The following is a 20,516-nucleotide window of genomic DNA, read 5'->3' on the forward strand; positions in this document are numbered from 1 at the left end:
TTCTCTCCATTTAATTATAGAGCTTGTCCTTATTTTATTTGTTTCCTAATCTGTATATGTACTTTTTGGAGCCTTCACTGAACAAGCCATGTACTCAAATAAAAGGTATTTCTCCAGAAGCCTAGAAGCAAATAACACTGTAAATGTTGAGGATAGTTACTACAGGCCTGATCACATCACACAGTTATATATAGCACAATACAAAGAGCAATGAACTAGGAGTAAGTATGTCTATGTTTTAGTTTCTATTCTCCAGTGGAAGATGAACTAGACTATGGGCAGAGGGTTGTCAAATGATGTAAGTTAAAATTTTAGTTCTGTGACTAATTAGTTTTGTTATCTTCTCAAACACTGTATTTCTCAATTAAAAAAGCTGAAATTATCTTCTTCATATGCCTTGCAGGTTTATTTTGAGACTCAAGTGAAATAATGTTTATGAAAGTATTTTTAAACTTCAAAGCACTCTGCAAGTATTTATACTATAAGTATTATCGTTAACACTTCAAATAGATTAGTTGAGTGTTAATATAAACATTTTTCATCTCTAATCTTACCATCAATAAACCGGTCCCTTAATATGAGACTTGAGAGGAAAGGCATGATCAGGAAACAAAGATAAGTTAAGATGGAATAAGGAGAACTCTATCTCAAACTGTTTTTTTGAGGTTAATAAAAAGCTATGATACTATACTCCAAAACACTTCTAATAGACGTTTGACTGCATATCACACACCACAGATGAGTAACAGGCTAATCATGGCTAATCTTTAAGAGTCAACTCTGACTTTTGGGTTGATATGGACTATTAAGAAGCTAATGAAGTAAGATGAAATCTGGCAAAGCTTCTGAGGTTAATATATCAAGAAAAACACAGAAGCAGCTACTTAAAAATTCACTAAAGTTCAAATTTCCTACTTCTTCAAAAGCAGGCCTATCATAAAATCCATGTGAAAACCCTTACAGCACAGTTTAAAACAACACTCAAACTAAAAGGTTTTTCAAAAAAATTTGATAGTGCCAAAAAATATAAAATAACATACTTTCCCTTTACTTAAAGTGAGAATATGGAAGGTAATCACACAAACTTTATAAAAGAAGGCTATAATTAGTAACAGAAACTTGTTCAGCTACATAGATTTCTTATGACAACACAACTTTAAAAACAGTACTCTTTTGTGTTACCAGTGTTTGCTTTATTTTGTACCTAGGTTCTATTAATGTCCCAAGTACTTACATCTGGGATAAATCCAATCTCATTGAGATGATTGCTCAGCTCTGGATCATGGAATGCAATCATCTGTGAGAACACGGTCAGATACTCTGAAAGGAAAATAAAGTTTAAGACAAGCACCATTTTTACAGAATACTTTATATAAAGGCATTAAATTCATAGACATTTGTTTTATTTGCATTTTGAATGATATTTAATTTTTTCCATGAAGAAAATATATTTTAGTAAGCTAATTTTGTTTTATCACCATTTTAATCACTTCCTGCTAATTATTAAGCATACCAAAAAACTATGGCACAACTTACTTTCTACCTTCTGAACTACTGGTTCATTTCTTAAATCATGGATTACACACAGGTATTTTCCTACTAAATTCATCATACGTTTTCTCTCACAATATTAAATTTGTCTTGCACTTATTGTATCTTCAGAAAGTGGAACAGATACTTAAATAAGGAACAACACTTTATAAGCAATCAAAAGTAGTACAATTATGCTTTAATTTTTTTATATATACAAATATAGGCATTTGTTCCAGTTCTAATGTACTTCCATCTAAGGCTCTACATTACCCTATTTAGCAATAAGAATTAGCAAAATCTTAATCCGAAAATAGGCACACAGTACACAATTAAAAATACTTGTTGTCGATTCTAATCCTATTGTAATTCATAAATTTCAGTTAAAATATGAGGAATATTTCCTTATTTTCTCCATTCCTTCAACAAATTGCTTTTCTTGTCAATTTACTCACTATGTTCTAACCTGAAAAAGATTCTGGCAACCCTCAACTCAAGGGCAAGTAAACCATACTTTTACAAAGCAAAAAGACAAAATTAACACATATTTTAGGAAGTTCAACTTTTTTTTTTCTTTTTGAGATTAAATGACAATAACTCCATAAAATGAATAGAATTCTGCCTTATTTAAATCTAATGGTTACTATGAAGACAAATAATAATAAAGGATTGAATAAATATGACTTATTTTTGGTAGTTAAGAACAGAGGGCTCAGGGAGGTTTCATGATGTATTTAGTATTATTCTCTATGACAGAGCCAGGTTCATAATTCCTAGTGGTGTTTTTCCTGCTGTGCCAAAAAGAGGCATTATTTCAGAAGAGCAGAAAGTGTGAGTTGTAGGAATATTGGAGAACGTGGTAAGAAAAATTCCAGGTTATCTGTGTCTTTCTGAAGGAAGACAGACATTCACTATTTCCCAGGGATTCCCCTGGATATAGTATGGACGATGCTGAGGAATTCAGCATGATGATGGAATGAGATATTTGTAATGCAGAGAAGAGAAAAAGACTGAGATGGGAAATTTTTAAGCTTGTTTTCAACTGCAGTTTCATTATGTGAATAAACTGTACCTTGTTATATTTGGTTCAAAACAACAGTTCTTTTAAGGAAATAAGAGCTATATAAAATTATATTTTAAAACTCTGGCAAATCAATCATCAAAACTGTTATCCTTAATCAAATAAGGTCAATACTTAAACTACTAGTATTGTAATTTCTGAGCCATCTCCCATATTCAAATCTACACTGCAGTTAGACGCCTGTAAATATGGCTCTTATATGCTGTCACATGATAAAATAGAGTACTTCCCATATCTTTAAAAAATGACAACAACTCAATGAATCTTTTAATAACTTCAACTCCTTCTTCCAGTAAAGTAGGAGAGCAAACCAATTATTTGGTAAAAATAACCTATAAAAATAATGCCTGCTTTTTTTTTTTTAGTTTTTAAAGTACCTTATTTTTCGTATTTCCAGGAATAGTACTAAGTCCTTGACAACCTGTTAGTATAAGTAGCCTTCTCCTCTTTTCCTCAATGGAAACTTTGCTTCTATTGGGTGTTTTATGTAAGCAATGAATCACTAAATTCTACTCCTGAAACTAATTTTATAGTATATGTTAACTAACTGGAATTTAAGGAAAAACTTGAGAAAAAAAAAACAATAACCTTCCCAACCTTGATCTAATGACAATGCATTTTATAATTATTTACCTATAAGCAATGATACATTTGTACAAATAGAAGCAGCAAAAAGTACCAAAAAGAAAAGACTAGGTGGTGCTGTATTCAAGACTGTGATAAAGCTGATTTCTGGATCTAATTTGAGCTTTTACCCATGGGTGTTGGGTAAAGAATAGGCATTTAATAAATATTTTTATTGATTTGATGTTTACTCTATAGCAACAGAATTCATTCTATTTATCCACTGTCTTGGCTTTTCCTCTAAGAACAAGAAAGACACAATTCATATCAGCTTCAAGATTTACAGATTGAAGTGAAAACTCGCTGGATCCCAATGTCTCAGAAACTTCTGGGTCTAACTTTTGCTTATTTATCTTTTTTCTACCTCTAATTAGCAATAGTATGTTTACAGTCCTAATTTACCCGGAAGCTAGAGGTATGTAACACCAATAATCACAAACATTCAGCTATATGTTGATGAAAATATATAGTTAATAACTTTTAAAAAGTACACTTCATTTTAAACTAGAAAGTCATGCCTCAGGCAATTCCCCAGAGCTATGCTCTAGTTTACTAAATATCATTCTTATCTTAGCCTGATAAATGATAGTTACTATGTGGTATTACATGGCTGAGTAAGAATGGACTGGGGAAACCTAATTCATAATGAAAACATATTCCTTGCATTCTGCCAAATATTCATAGTGGATTTATGATACATGATATGTGTTATAATTGCATATGTATACATATATATGCATATATATATACATAAAATACCCACAAATACATATGTATTTTTAAAAAATACACACAAGTATGTATATCTTTATATATTATATACTACCTATCATCTCATTGAAATATAAGTCATAAGGCTGGAAAAAGTTTTGGTTGCTCAAGACAGGCTTTGGAATGAAATATACTATGGTTTGTTATATTCAGAACAATTTTTTTAAAGATGGGATATGGTGGAATTGATGAAGTCAGCACTCTGTGATATTTTAAGTTATTTCAAAATGTACTTAAAAGGTCTGGGGAGTAAATTTTTAAAAATTGAAATGCAAATGTCCTTTGATTTATAAATCAACCTCAGATAATTTAAGGATAGTTCAGAAAAACAGAACAGTAGTCAAAATAAAGAATTTCAAGGATATTACTGCTGACTTAAAATGTTCACAGGACATTTTAATTGTGATTTCTAATAATGAAGATATACATCTGAGCCATAATATAACCCCCTACATAGTATTTTCTAACAAACAGGTGACTATGTAAGGTTAAATGTTATATTATTCTTTAAAGAAGAAAATCAAGATCGGAGGGGAGGAGCAAGAAGGCAGAGGAATAGGAGACCTAAATTTCATCCTTGGTCCCAGGAATTCTGCTGGATGGTTATTAAACCATTCTTAACACCTATGAAATCCACAGGAGACTGAAGAAAAGAATAGCAACTCTATGAACAGAAAAGCAACCACTTTCTGGAAGGTAGGACAGGTGGAGAAGTGAATCCAAGGTGATATTTGAGAAGACAGAATGCGGGGAGAGGGAGCCTCCATCAGCTGGCTACCAGCAAGGGACAGAGCAGTAGAACACAAAATCAGAACTTTTAGTTAGAAGTCTGCTCCACTGAGGGATGTTGCTCCACTGGCTAAGCAGGGGTGGAATCCTTGCTGGGACAGTGCGGTCTCAGGACCCTCAGAGGGCAGAAGGTATACTGGAGCAAATTACGGCAGAGAACAACCCTAATTTGGGGAAGGAAACAGGCATCAAATTCCAGGAGGCATAGAGAACCCCTCAAAATCAATAAAAATAGGTAAATACCTCATCACCTAACACTAAAACTTACGGGTCTCAGAGACAAAGAGAAAATCCTGAAAGCAGTTCGGGACAAGAGGTCTGTAAACTACAACAGTAGAAACAATAAATTGGAAGCAGACCTATACACAGAGACCTGGCAGACCAGAAAGGACTGGCATGATATACTCAGAGCACTAAATGAGAAAAATATGTAGCCAAGAATACTATATCCAGCTAGGCTGTCACTGAAAAGAGGACGAGAGATAAAGAGTTTCCAGAACAAACAAAAACTAAAAGAATTTGCAAACACCAAACCACCGCTACAGGAAATACTGAAAGAGGTCCTCTAAGCAAAGAAAGAGCTTAAAAGTGACAGACCAGAAAGGAACAGAGAAAATATACAGTAATAGTAACCTTACAGGCAATACAGTAGCCCTAAATTCATATCTTTCAATAGTTACCCTAAATGTAAATGGGCTAAATGCCCCAATCAAAAGACAAAGGGTATCAGAATGGATTAAAAAACAAGACTCATCAGTATGCTATCTTCAAGACTCATTTCAGACCCAAACACACCAACAGAGTTAAGGTGAGGGGGTAGAAAACCATTTACCACGGACATCAAAAGAAAGATAGGGTGGCAATCCTTATATCAGACAAATTAGATTTTAAACCAAAGACTATAATAAGAGATGAGGAAGGACTTATCATACTTAAAGGTTCTACCCAACAGGAAGAGCTAACAGTTTTAAATATCTAGGCCCTTAACATGGGAGCAGCCAATTATATAAACCAATTAATAACAAAATCAAGGAAACACATTGGCAAAAATACAATAATAGTATGGGACTTTAACACTCCACTCACTGAAATGGACAGATCATCTAAGCAAAAGATCAATAAGGATATAAAGGCTTTATTTATTTTTTTAAATTATTTTAAAAGATTTTATTTATTTATTTGACAGAGATCACAAGTAGTCAGAGAGGCAGACAGAGGGAGAGAGGAGGAAGCAGGCTTCCTGATGAGCAGGGAGCCTGACCCAGGGCCATAAGAACAACTATACGCCAACAGATTAGACAATTTGAAAGAAATGGATGCATTCCTAGAGACATATAAACTATTAAAACTGAACCAGGAAGAAATAGAAAACTTGAACAGACCCATAACCAGTAAGGAAATTGAAACAGTAATAAAAAAATCTCCCAGCAAAGAAGAGCCCAGAGCCAGATGGCTTTCCAGGGGAATTCTACCAAACATTTAAAGAAGAATTAATACCTATTCTTCTGAAACTGTACCAAAAAAAACAGAAATGGAAGGAAAACTACCAAACTCATTTTATGAGGCCAGCATTACCTTGATCTCAAAACCAAACACCCCAATCAGAAAGGAGAATTATAGACCAATATCCCTGATCAATATTGATGCAAAAATTCTCACCAAAATACTAGCTAGTAGGATTCAACAGTACATTAAAAGGATTATTTGCCACAACCAAGTGGGATTTATTCCTTGGCTGCAAGGTGGGTTCAACATCTGCAAATCAATCAGCGATATACAATACATTAATAATAAAAAAAAGAACAAAAAACATATGATTCTCTCAACAGATGCAGAAAAAGCATTTGACAAAGTACAGCATCCTTTTTTGATCAAAACTCTTCACATTATAGGGATAGAGGGTACATACCTTAATATCATAAAAGCCATCCACAGCAAGTGTCATTCTCAATGGGGAAAAACTGAGAGCTTTTCCCCTAAGGTCAGGAACACGGCAGGGATGTCCACTATCACCACTGCTATTCAACGTAGTACTAGAAATCCTAGCCTCAGCAATCAGACAACAAAGGAATAAATGGCATCCGAATCAGCAAAGAAGTCAAACTCTCACTCTTTGGATGATACATTTCTTTATGTGGAAAACCCAAAAGACTCCACCCCATAACTGCTAGAACTCATACAGGAATTCAGTAAAGTGTCAGGATATAAAATAAATGCACAGAAATCAGCTGCATTTCTATACACCAACAGCAAGACAGAAGAAAGAGAAGTTAAGGAGTTAATCCCATTTGCAATCGCCCCCAAAACCATACAATACTTAGGAATAAATCTAACCAAAGAAGCAAAGAATCTGTACTCAGAAAACTCATGAAAGAAATTGAGGAAGACACAAGGAAATGGAAAAATGTTCCATGCTTATGGATTTGATGAATGAATATTGTGAAAATGTCTATACTACCTAGAGCAATCTATACATTTAATGCAATCTCTATAAAAATACCATTAACTTTTTTTTCAAATAAATGGAACAAATAATCCTAAAATTTGTACAGAGCCAGAAAAGACCCCGAATAGCCAGAGGAATGTTGGAAAAAGTAAACGAAAGCTGGTGGCATCACAATTCTGGACATCAAGCTCTATTACAAAGCTATAATAATCAAGACAGTATGGTACTAGCACAAAAATAGACACATAGATCAATGGAACAGAATAGAGAGCCCAGAAATGGACCCTAAACTCTATGGTCAACTAATCTTTGTCAAAGTAGGAAAGAATGTCCATTGGAAAAAAGACAGCCTCTTCAACAAATGGTGTTGGGGAAATTGACACAGTCACATGCAGAAGAATGAAAATGGACTACCTCCTTACACCACACAGAAAAACAGACTCAAAATGGATGAAAGACCTAAATATGAGATAGGAATCTATCATAATCCTTGAGGAGAACACAGGGAGCAACCTCTTCCACCTCAGCTGCAGCAACTTCTTCTTAGAAACATTGCCAAAGGCAAGGGAAGCAACGGCAAAAATGACTATTGGGACTTCATCGAGATAAAAGCTTTTGTGCAGCAAAGGAAACAGTCAACCAAACCAAAAAACAACTGACAGAATGGGAGAAGATATTTGCAAATGACATTACAGATAAAGGACTAGTATTCAAAAATCTATAAAGAACTTATCAAACTCAATACCTGAAGAACAAATAATCCAATCAAGAAATGGGCAGAAGACATGAACAGACACTTCTGCAAAGAAGACATCTAAATGGCCAACAGACACATGAAAAGTGCTCAGCATCACTTGGCATCAAGGAAATACAAATCAAAACTATAATGAGATACCACCTCACACTGGTCAGCATGGCTAAAATTAACAAGACAGGAAATGACACATGTTGCCAAGAATGTGGCGGAAGGGGAACCCTCCTAAACTGTTGGTGGGAATGCAAGCTGGTGCAGCCACTCTAGAAAACAGTATGGATGTTCTTCAAAAAGTTGAAAATAGAGCTCCCCAGGAGTACAGGAATTGTACTACTGCGGGTATTTACCCCAAAGATGTATGTAGATTCAAAGGGGTGCATGCACCTCAATGTTTATAGCAACAATGTCCACAATAGCCAAGCTATGGAAGGAGCCTAGAAGTCTATCAACAGATGAATGGATAAAGAAGATATGGTATATATACACAGTGGAATATTATGCAGCCATCAAAAACTGGAATCTTGCCATTTGTAATAGCATGGATGAAGCTCTTAGAGGGTATTATGCTAAGTGAAATAAGTCAATCAGAGAAAAATAAATAACATATAATCTCACTGATATGAGGAATTTGAGAAATAAGACAGAGGATCATAGAAGAAGGGAGAGAAAAATGAAACAGGACAAAACTAGAGAGGGAGACAAACCATAAGAAACTCTTAATCTCAGGAAACAAACTGAGGTTTGCTGGAGTGGAGGGGAGTGGGAGGGAGGAGTGGCTGGGTGATCAACACGGGGGAGGGTGTGTGCTATTGGGAGTGCTGTGAATTGTCTAAGACTGATGAATCACATACCTGTATCCCTGAAACAAAGAGTACATGATACATTAAAAAAAATTAAATGGAAGGAAAAGAAAAATAAATCAAGATTTTTCGAAAATCTCCCTTAGACTTCAGGTGAAGTTTAATATCACACTAATGCACAAAACCACGTCTAATATAGTTTTTTTGTGTGTTTTAATGAAACTTTATACCTTTTAATTTTCTGCAGTGAGATATAAAATAAAGTCTTTTTCCCTTTTAATCTTTTCAGATTAAAAAATTCTTATACGTCTCATTTAAAACAGTTTCTTAATTCATTACATACTTTTAAATGACAGTGTAAGGCTTTTGTATGACACTACCGTATTTTTGTACAGCTATTTATAAATAAGTCATCTGTTTTCAAAAACAATTTCATAAAATGGATACAAGATGAAATTTCAGTAAGTTCCCACATATGGGTATCCTTACTTTTTCCTTTCTAAGTAGTCTTTCTTCTTTCATTGCCTTAGATGGGGTAAGGAGAAGGTGAAGGATGATAGGGGAGAGATTTAAAGCAAGAGATTTCCTCAGCTCCCAAATCAAAGATAGCATTCTTGGTTCTAAAAGTTCTGTAGCTATATATTATTTTCCATTAGGCATTGAAGATGCTAAGTGTATGTAAATATGCAGAGAGTCATAAATCTCTTGTCAAATAAAATGTGCCTAAGCTAATTCATTTGGTGCCATTTGGACGCATAGCACTCAAAAGAAATCAAAGTTATTTTTCTGCAAATGAACCCAAATTAGATTATCTCACATCTCAAAGTTTGCCAGTTGTAAAATTTGGCTTGCTATCTAAAACCACAAGAACAAGCATCAACCTTTATGTCAAAAAGAAAAGAGGGGGTTCAAAAGAAGAGAAAGATAATTTTCAGGCCTATACTTGTCAGCTATTTTCTTTTTGGTTCATATACCCTGCTCTGGTAAATATAGAAACAATCTCACTCAACAGTTTTCATACTATTTCTATTAAAGGCAGAACATTTTCAGTCTTAGGAAAAATCTCCTTAGTCACAAGATGTAAGACATTTTGGAAAACAGCAAGGTTGTAAGTTCAATGTATTTCCTACTCTCTCCCAATATGCTATCATTAAAGCCATCCATGACAAAGATGTTTATTCAACCCAAAACAAGCAATGCACTGTTTTTCCAAATGCATAACCAAATGCATCTCCCTCTCTTTTTCTTATTGTTTGATGAGAAAGGAGATTTATATTAACCTCCTATTTTGACAGCTGGCCTTTAGACGCCAACTTTAGTCTATTTTCCTTCTTCCTTCTCTACTCAAAAACTTACTCAATGTCTGTGTGCAGCGTGACCATACATCCTGATTACATGGAGAGTTCCAGTTGCCACCAGTAGGTGCAGTGTCTAGTGCAGTTAGTGTGCCTTTTAAACTCTGAAAAATACCCCAGTTTAGTTATCCAGCCATCCTAGCTAAGTGGTGTACTACATTAAATAATAGAGACATTACAGAGAAGACAACATCCTTTTCCCCAACGGATTTAGAAACATGTACAGGAAAACAGAATATTGGGAAATTTTTCATGCAATTTTATTTCCTAGGTTTACATGGTATTTCTTTCTCCCTTTCCCTTTCTGACTTATAGAAAAAACATTTTCCAAATGTCCAAGTGTAAATATTAGTTTTGTAAACAGTACAAGAGGGACACCTGGGTGGCTCAGTGGGTTAAGTGTCTGCCTTCAGCTCAGGTCATGATCCCAGGGTCCTGGGATTGAGTCCAGCATCGGGCTCCCTGTTCAGCAGAGAGTCTGCTTCTACCTCTCCCTCTGCCTGCTGTTTCCCCTGCTTGTGCTCTCTTGCTTTCTCTGTCTCTGACCAATAAATAAATCTTTCTAAAAAAATAAGTAAACAGCCACAAGAATGTTTAAAGTTGTAGCAAAATTCCAATGGCTGTTTTGGTGGACAACATACAGCAGAATGACTCTGAAGTAGTATAGTTTATAAGTTTATAGGCCAATTTTCTAGGTTGTTCCTTCCTTAATTGAAAAAAGACATAAATGTATATGTAAGGACCTATTTAGCCAGAGTGCTTCCATTTGCTTAAACAATAACTTTGTTGTTCCTACAGTAAAACTTAAACTGTCCCTGCCCCCCTTTCCCCCAGGGGACTTATTGAAAAACAAGTCCAGGAAACAAGTCCCAGGTAACAAAGCCCAAATACAAGGGTGGGTCAGGGCACGTGGAGACATCCAATCAGTGGGGGCGCATACTGTCTCCCTAGCTCCCAAGGAATAAGGGCCCCGCCCTTTGGGTGCCTTTTGGGCGCCAATTCTGACCAAGGTGATAGACTAGTTCAAATGTCTACTATAGGGCAAACTGTAATTCAATTGGTCACTTATGTGTGACCTAACATGACTGTGCAGCTTTCTCTGTGTGTTACAATCTCATTAGCCACCTGTGCACCGCCAGGCCCAACCACATGGCCTATGCCCTTAAAGGCTAGTCTGTAAGGCAAAGAGGGTCGCGCTCTCTGTAGGAGACACAGCCCTGTCCGGTTGGGTTGGTTTGATTCTTGATGCTTGGCATGGAATAAAGCTTTGTTTGACCTTCGCTTTGTATCAGTCTCACTCCTTTAATCACGGACCCATTAGTGGGGGACCTTTCAGTATAGTTGGGTTTTCCATATAGGATTAGTTCCCATTTTTAATAATTAAACGGCTGCCTTTTTTCGCTGGCCGAAAGCTTCCTTTTTTTCCTCTTCAATAGCCTAAGATATGTCTGTCCTGCAAGTTATAAGCCTGTTTTCCAATATCTCTGCAACTCTAACCAATCTATCCCTTTCAGATCCCTCCACCTTTTTCAATCCAGCTGGCACTCTAAGGTTCTGAGTCTAAGAGTAATTTTAAGGATCTTAATTTAGAAGTCCAACCTTGAGCTGTTTAACCAGTGTATTTTTAAAAAAATTCCTGTGTATTGGTACTTTATCAACTCAATAGTAACATTACTGGGGATTAATTTGATAGTGTCAAAAATGATAAAGACTATTCATTTAGGCTAGAAGTAAATTTTTTATCTTCTTAAAAATGTCTGCAGGTGGGGCGCCTGGGTGGCTCAGTGGGTTAAGCCGCTGCCTTCGGCTCAGGTCATGATCTCAGAGTCCTGGGATCGAGTCCCGCATCGGGCTCTCTGCTCAGCAGAGAGCCTGCTTCCCTCTCTCTCTCTCTCTGCCTGCCTCTCCATCTACTTGTGATTTCTCTCTGTCAAATAAATAAATAAAATCTTTAAAAAAAAAAATGTCTGCAGGTAACAAGTTAATAGGATCATGGTAAACAAACAAAACAGGGTATTTTGACTAAACATAATTTTTGTCTCTTCTGTAAGAGACAGAGCATTTCAGAATCTTAGGAATATGTAAATACTGTATTTTGTGAAAGATTTTAAAATAAAAAACTTCCAAATTCTATTAGTATATAATTATAAAAACAAATAAATAACATTTAAAAGTGCTATCCAATATAGAAACTGGTTTCTGTAGAGACAATTCAATGACTCAATGAATATGCAATTCTGCAAATAGCTGTTGATTGATTTCATATGATATACGGATTTTTCAAATCTTATGGGGGAAAAAGTGTGCATATGTTATTGATGCTAATCAAAAATCAATGTCACTTTGAAGTTTAAAGCTAAAAATACTACATAACAAAAGGGGAGGGGAGGACACACAAAGAAGGAAAACAATATAATGAGAGCCGAATATTTCTAATTCTAAGCCTAAAAGAAGCATTTTGAAGAAAAATAAACTACTGTTCTTTCATAAACTTTAGTAACCAATAATCGGCATCCTGTTTCATCCCATCCTTCAGCTTTTTTTGGCCTTCAGGCATCAGATTTGACTACTGGTTATTTTATCAACCTATTCTGGACTTTTTTTACTACAGTTCTCTTCCTTGCTCTGTCTTAAGGATTTCTTTCTCTCTTTTGCCAAGCAAATTCCTACTCTAATATCAAATTCATCAATAAATATCACCTTTCATGAAACCTTTCTAGATATGCTGTTTCCTTTGCTACCAAAAAGAAAAGAAAATTTGAAAAAAAAAAAAACCCACAAAATAACTTCCACAACTTCATCCTCTGTGCTAATATAGCAGTATGTATATTTATTTCATTGACTTATAAGTAGTTATTTTCATAGTTACTTCCTATATTACACTATGAAATCCCTTGGAAAAGGACTGAGTGTTAATTACCTTAGGAACTTCTATTATGTAGTGCCTGGCATAGAGTCAGTGCAGAGCAATTACTTACTGAATTACTTACTTGAAATTGCTTTTTTTCTTTTTCTTTTTTGAAACTGCTTTTTTCTTATATAACATATGGTCAATACAAAAACTGAACAAATAGATACCTTGTTTACTGTCTCTTGGGAAAATATACATATTCATCATAATATTAAAGAACATTTATTGCAGCTTTGAAAAGTTTTAAGATTAGTTACAATTCAAGATTTCAAACACAAATTTATAGAAATTATACGTGAGAAAATATTAACATTAACAAAAATAAACTTTAAGTAATTGTATAGTCTTTTAATTATAATATTAAATGTTAAAATATATTACTGGTTAATCTAACAAATTAAGAGTGGTTTTCGCCTTTCTGACTAAGTCCAAATTCACGTTGTGGATATTATGGTCTCTCTTGTACTTACATGAAACAAGATCTTGTCTTGCTTATTTGTATAATAAACCTTTTTAAAGTGTATTTAAAAAGTTTGCAGCTAAAAAGTGTAAGAACTTACCGTTTTCAAGTTGGAAATTCATTATCAATATAAAATATATACATTCATCTGTATTTTAAAACAATTACTAGAAAAATGAAACTAAATTTTTAGAGGTAAATCCTTTCTGTATTTTGAAAAAGGAAACTATAAAGAACAACAACAAAAAAAAAACCCCAATATAATAGAAGCTATGTAGGGCCCTCTGAGAGCTAGCCAATTCATTTTATAAACTCTGTTTTTTGTTTTATTATTACAACATTTAGTCACCATACTTTTTTTTATTATATAAATTCTGTTTTGATTGCTTTTATTTGAGGATTCTCCAAATATCTTCATCTTTCTTAAAGTACAGTAATCTGGCTAGGCAGTATGCTTTAATAGAGGCCCGATAAATTTGGGAAAAGATGTTTTCCAGACTTTATATAGGAAAGTTCAATTAATATTATGGGTTCATATTAGCTTTAAAAATAATAGCATTATTTCTGACTTTACTTAACTAAAGATTAAGGAATCGCATTTTGTGATGCACAAATACTTACATGAATATTTTCTATCTTTAATCTTTTCAGTTTGTTTTGGTCACTATTTGGTAAATTATTTGTTTTGCATCATATAGTCTCTGAAATCTCTTGGTATCATTCAAGGTGTTACTAAATCCACTCATTTTGGATTTCGCTGGAATCTTAAAGAGTATACTGCTAATTATATAATAAACATTACTGATAAAGGTAATAAGGAAACTATGAATAAGTATTGAACATATCTCAATAAGATACAAGATATACTCTTATAATACATAACTTCATAAATTCTCAGAAGTTGACATTACATGGCTCTTGAAGTTGGATGGCTTTACTAAACTAACATAAAAGCAAAAAGCAACTTCCTTCCTATTGTCTTTGGTTATAGTAGTCATTAGAAAAATACCATAATTCTTTATGGACTTGGAAGAAAGACTAAACCTAATGGTCTCTTTATGGGTTTTAGTGATGGACTATTACCGTATTTTATTGGGTCACAATCATAAATTTAATTTAGCATTGGTTATTTTTGACTTAAGAACTTACTCTGTAAAAAGACAAGTAAAGACATTTGCTTACCTTGTATTACATGTGAGTTGTCTTTCAAGAAGAAGTTATACAGGTATTTGGGGATAAAAGCAGACATACATGCATAAGCCAAGGCTAAGAAAGAATAAGGCAAAGATATATAGCAAATTAGTTAATGGGGTAAATGGTCAGTAGTCACTCAGCACACGAACTTTGAATCTACTATTAAACAAGAATAATGTTAACAATTGATGGAAACACAAAATTAAGTGGGAGAGAACCCCCTATCTTTTAAAACAGAAAATATTTTGGAAAGACAAAAGATAACCATCCTAGTAATTTTTCAGTTTCAAATGAGTATGGCAATCTTTATCCCACAACAATAAAAACTTTTATTATCACAACTTCATACTTAAAAAAAATATCTAAACTTGGTCATTATTAATGAGTCATACAGACCTCAAGATCCTTAATTTTTTTTGATACAAACAAAAGAGTCTGAGAACTTTAGATTTAGGAGCTCTAGTCATAAACTGTTCTTTCAAACAAAGATCTCTTAATATTCTTGGATCAGAATGTGTAATAGTAGACTATGCTTAACTAAACATAGCAAAATCTCTGGTCTAGATTAATGAGTATTGATGTCAGAGAACAGTGCATTTTAAAAATCACTCAAATAGCGAAATTTTAGCTCTCTGGTATTATGCTATCTCTAGACTCAATTCCTGAAATCTCTGTAAATTCTGACCTGAAATAGAATTTATAAAAGATGGAAATCCAAGATTCAGACTTCTAGAGATTTATGCTATATAGGGTAGCAGCCTAGATGTGATATCATTAGTGATTAGAGTCAATTAAATTTAACAAATATTTTTTGAAAAACCTACTATAAAGAAGCATTATAAGAGGGGGACAGAAAATTAAAAAGCTGTCATTAAAAAAAACTTTTAACCAAAGAAAGGGTTACTATGTTAGTATATAAATAACTAAAATATAAAACATACACAAGATAAACTTCCAGAAATATAAGGTGCTGTATGGGTTCAAGAAGGAGAATTAGAAAAGTCTTCATTAAGAAATGATTGAAATGATCAGCTTTGGAGAAAAAGACCACTATTTATTTCTTTACAAACTGTTTAGAAAGTATACATATACTAAAACTAGTTTCTAAAGAAGTCAAAATTTTCTCCAAAGTTCATTAAATGGCACAAAAGAAGATGAATTCATAATCAGATTCCCCCTAAATTTCTAGTCACTGTCTTGTTACAACTGAAACTCTAGTAATAAGTTAATCTTTCACATCCTCTAAAATGAGTCTAACAGATTATTTCACAGAAATTTGCAGTACGTAGGGGTGCCTGGGCAGCTCAGTCATTAAGAATCTGCACTCGGCTCAGGTCATGATCCCAGGATCCCTGAACTGAGCCCCATATAGAGCTCCCTCCTCCATGGGAAGCCTGATTCTCCCACTCCCACTCCCCCTGTTTGTGTTCCTGCTCTTGTTATCTCTCTGTCAAATAAATAAATAAAATCTTAAAAAAAAAAAGAAATTTACAGTATCTACTAGGAAGAGATCAAGTACTTCACAACAAAAACAAAAACTTTGGGCGCTTCGGTGGCTTAGTGGGTTAAAGCTTCAGATCAGGATCTCAGGGTCCTAGGACTGAGTCCTGCATCAGGCTCTCTGCTCAGCAGGGAGCCTGCTTCCCCCTCTCTCTGCCTGCCTCTCTGCCTATTTGTGCTCTCTCTCTCTCTCTCTGTGTCAAATAAAGAAATAAAATATTAAAAAAAACAAACAAACCTTTCCTATTTGAATAAAATATTTTATGAAAATATGTACAGTGATTATTTACATGATAAACAGGCTTACCTTCATTATTGAAATTTAAATATAGGAATGGAGCACAAAGTGAATCAAGACCTGATGGAAAGGAGTTTTGGGTAAAGAATTCAGTAAATAAAGATCAGTATAAGTGTATATACATACCTTATTAAGTTCCCTGAATTACTTCTATATAGATTAAGCATTCTAAGTATTACTCATCCAGAAATATATTACACATCATGGTGTAGTGTGAGGAGTAATTGACAATGACTGGCACATAGTATATGCCCAATACAGATCAGATACTGTTATTATTACCTATTATTTTGAATTAAAGTGAGAAATACAGTAGTCGAAAAATGTAAAATTGATAGAAGGCTTGGACTATATAGTCTCATCTCTGACCCTAGGTGATCCTGGCAATCATTGTAACATCTCCAAGCATGTTTCCTTATCCTGGAGATGGAAATTTGTCTTACAAGTTTCTCTGGGATGATGAAAAGCAATCTTACTAAAATTGTACACTAAAATACAAATATGTTACATATGTCTTTTATTCATAATAATGCTGCTCATACGTTATCATGTTGAAGGGAGGTAGGTACACAAATCTATCTATAATTTTTTGGAAGATACGGAACTCTAAAAGGGACAAGGCTAGGAAATATAATAGCTTTGTTTTAAGTTTTGCCAGAAATTGAGATTTAAAATAAAAAAAAACCCCTACTGTTCATCACAGCAAATTAAAAAATAGAACTGGGAAGAATGGGCATCTCATTCATGAATTTATCAAGGATTACAAAAATAATAATGAGAAGGGCTAAAAATGAAGGACATGAAACATTAAAGTTATTTAATGAGAGAGATAATAAATAAAATAAGCAGTGTAGAGTGGTATCCTATTCTCCAGTTCCAGGTTGTAAATCGTTAAATGACAAGAATATCAATTAACCCCAAATTATTTATGGTATAATATTATTTTATTATTTGCATAGCATTAAAAATAGTGTCCCCAAAGAGTACAATAGCACAAAGTATTCTTCCTACTTTACTAATCAGTATTATGGCAAATTGTTTCATTAAATATCATGCATTTAAAGATATCCACTATGCATTTAGACAAAGTTTTAAAAAAAAGTTCTCTCAAAAAATGGAAAACCAGTAATAGCTTTCCACAAAGCTAAGGATATTTTGATAATTTGTTTTAAAATTTTAAATTGTCAGTCATGCAACATGCTTCTGGCACTTCAGAAAGAATCTTAATAATGGGGGGAAAATGTTACCTTGCCAATACACAAGATCAGGATGAGACACAACCCAGGCTTTTAATACACGCCTAAATTTTGCATGACCTTCTGGTGATGATAATAGTTCATCATACTGATGACACCGAGGAATATCCACTTCAATCTGTAAAACAGCAAAACAATAAGGTGGAACTGAAATAGAGTGATCTCCAATAAACCTCAAGATGAGGAAAAGGAAAGAATGTATCCTGAATATCAGAATAGACCATCTACATAATCCTGGTGTCTGAAGTTTTTAAATTTTATATTATTCCTCTGGAAACACCAAGAAAGTTGTATGTATATTTAAAGAAAAAAGGCAGACCATTTTATTGAAAAGGCATATATTAGTAAAGTTTTCAAAAAACCTTCCTTTACATCCTGGCCTAAATAAAGGGCAAATTCTTCAGATAAAAAAGTGCAATTATTAGGAAAAGTTACTTGGTCTATATACTCCTTTAGAACAATTCTAACTCATTAACTTGTGAGTAAAATAAGAGCATGCATATATATACATATGAAGGCTGCTGAGTTTCGTAATTAAGAAAATTCCTCTTGCCCTTCTAAAATTTAAAGATTTGGCAGAATTATCTTGGGTTGTTTAAGAAAATCTAAATCGTACTTGTCTATCTGTAGGAATTGGAGTATCTTTATCAATTGCATCATACTTGGCATGAATAGCCCCCTGCAAAAAATATGAGAAGATATATTAATTTATCATATCTTTAACAAATTATTGATTTAGACAAAATACAGTTCTTAAAAACATCTATCTTTGAAAATAAACCCAATTACAGATAGGCACATTCAAACCCAGAGCATCTTCTTAGAAAATTCTTCACATCTTTTACAATCTGTGATGAAAGTCTGTGACAATTTACTATTTTGCTAACGCAGTCATTTGAATTATATGCACAGGAAGACAAGTACAGTTGAAAGAGTCACTTAATGAATATGCTTAGATATTCTCCTAGACCCCAAAACACAACACAGCTTTGTTGTGCTCTATTCATTGCCCTCTCACACACAGTAAGTTTCATGAAGAAATTTTTTTAAAAAATGGGCGGAGTCATCCTTTGAGAAATTTTCCTGTTAAAGTTGGAAATGAAAGCAAAAATAAAATAAAATTGTTTAAAGGATTTCAGCACCAGAAGGAAGAGGTTTGGGATAAATTAAAGAATGAAATAAAGAGATCACTTATATTTTCCATTTATACTGTTACAGAAAGAATAATTACATAAACTACTTCAAATTTTGGTCATGTTCTAGGTTCAAGCACAGAACAATTCTTAATTCTCTGGTTTTCTGTTATGGTAGAGAAAGAGCTAGGAATTTGGAGTTCAAACTCTGATACTACATGCTATTATCAGCATCTCGGGCACATCTACTTTATGAGACATTTGGACAAGCTGACCTTGGAAGTACTCTTGAATTTTAACATTTTATGGTTCTACGATTCTAATTATTACCATATGGTAGGAAAAAAAGGCATTCTTATTAAGCAACCAACCAAACTCAAAGATATTTGTAGACTTTCACCAAAAAAATCAGGAATAAAGGAAAGAATTTTTTCAATAGAGAGTTAAAAGGATTAAAAATACTTGGGAGAATTTGCACACAAAAAATTACGTGAAGATATCTATAAGAGAATACAGGAAGGCAGGATGACAAAGAAATAGACAGGAAATGCAAACATAATGGCAAAGATTTGGCCCATTACCATGACTGCTGCCACTAAAGACTCTCTGTTAGTACTTCAAGTCAACTCTAATAATGTGACACCTTATTCTCTTCTCACTGCCACCCATAAGGTACCACAGATGACAAAGTAGCATTTTTCCTGGAAGCATGGTGCTGGGAAGACATATGTGCCAAAAGGAACTAAATTATATTCATGATTATTGACAAGGTTCAAATGAGAGTGGAATATTTCTCCTTATACTAAGCAGTCCTATTTGCTTTTTTCTTTTTAAGGTTTTATTTATTTATTCAGGAGAGACAGAGACTGAGAGAGAGACACAGAGGGAGAGAGAGACAGAGGCAGAGGGAGAAGCAGGCTCCCCACTGAGCAAGGAGCCTGATACGGGGCTCGATTCCTTGACCCTGAGATCATGACTTGAGCTTAAGATAGATGCTTAACCAACCGAGCCATCCAGGTGCCCAGCAGTCCTATTTATAAATGAACATACTTTATAAGCAGGGCTATATATTTATAACTGATATGTATATTAAAATATTCAATTTTTAAAATGAATAATCAATATAATTTGAGTCCCATTAAATATTAAATAGCATAAATCTAACAAGACTTCATATTTTTCTATTCTATTCTATTCTTTTCCTCTATTCCTTTCACTAAAAATTGCAAAAAAATCTTAATACTCAAATTTTACTACATAATTTTCTAATAACTTGGAAAATATATATTCAGAAAGTACTTTCCTTCTTTCTTAACATGATTGATCAGCTTCTAACCTCTTCTTTCTTACCTCAACTCCCAAAAGAGCAGCCCAGGTTAAACCTCTCATAAGAGGAGGAATGTCAACTCTTGCTTCTTTCCAGATTTGATTTTTTTTATACGGATAAGCCTATAGGTAAAAAAAGATATGAAAAATAGCTCAAGTTACTAAGTGCCTTCTTTCAATCTAAACAATTCTGAATATACCAGTGATAAAGTTGAAGGTGACCTTCAATAAAGTTCCAAGTATCTGAAATTATTTCACCTGATGTTATTAATACATATTAAGTTAGCA

At 33.8% G+C, this 20,516-nt stretch overlaps 1 protein-coding gene across 3 annotated transcripts in view; it reads right to left on the reverse strand.

Annotated features, from left to right (window-relative positions):
* Positions 1-20,516, reverse strand: part of TBCK (TBC1 domain containing kinase) — a 210,077-nt gene that overhangs the window by 102,921 nt on the left and 86,640 nt on the right. For all 3 annotated transcript variants that reach the window (XM_032333075.1, XM_032333076.1, XM_032333077.1), the window contains exons 15-20: positions 20,253-20,351; positions 18,386-18,448; positions 17,761-17,887; positions 16,523-16,573; positions 14,704-14,787; positions 1,235-1,320 (exon numbers count right to left, since the gene is read on the reverse strand). In XM_032333075.1, the coding sequence (XP_032188966.1) occupies positions 1,235-1,320; positions 14,704-14,787; positions 16,523-16,573; positions 17,761-17,887; positions 18,386-18,448; positions 20,253-20,351 (510 nt within the window). The remainder of the gene's footprint in view (positions 1-1,234; positions 1,321-14,703; positions 14,788-16,522; positions 16,574-17,760; positions 17,888-18,385; positions 18,449-20,252; positions 20,352-20,516) is intronic.

This window comes from Mustela erminea, chromosome 2 (assembly GCF_009829155.1).
Source record: "Mustela erminea isolate mMusErm1 chromosome 2, mMusErm1.Pri, whole genome shotgun sequence".
Classification (NCBI taxonomy): Eukaryota; Metazoa; Chordata; class Mammalia; order Carnivora; family Mustelidae; genus Mustela; species Mustela erminea.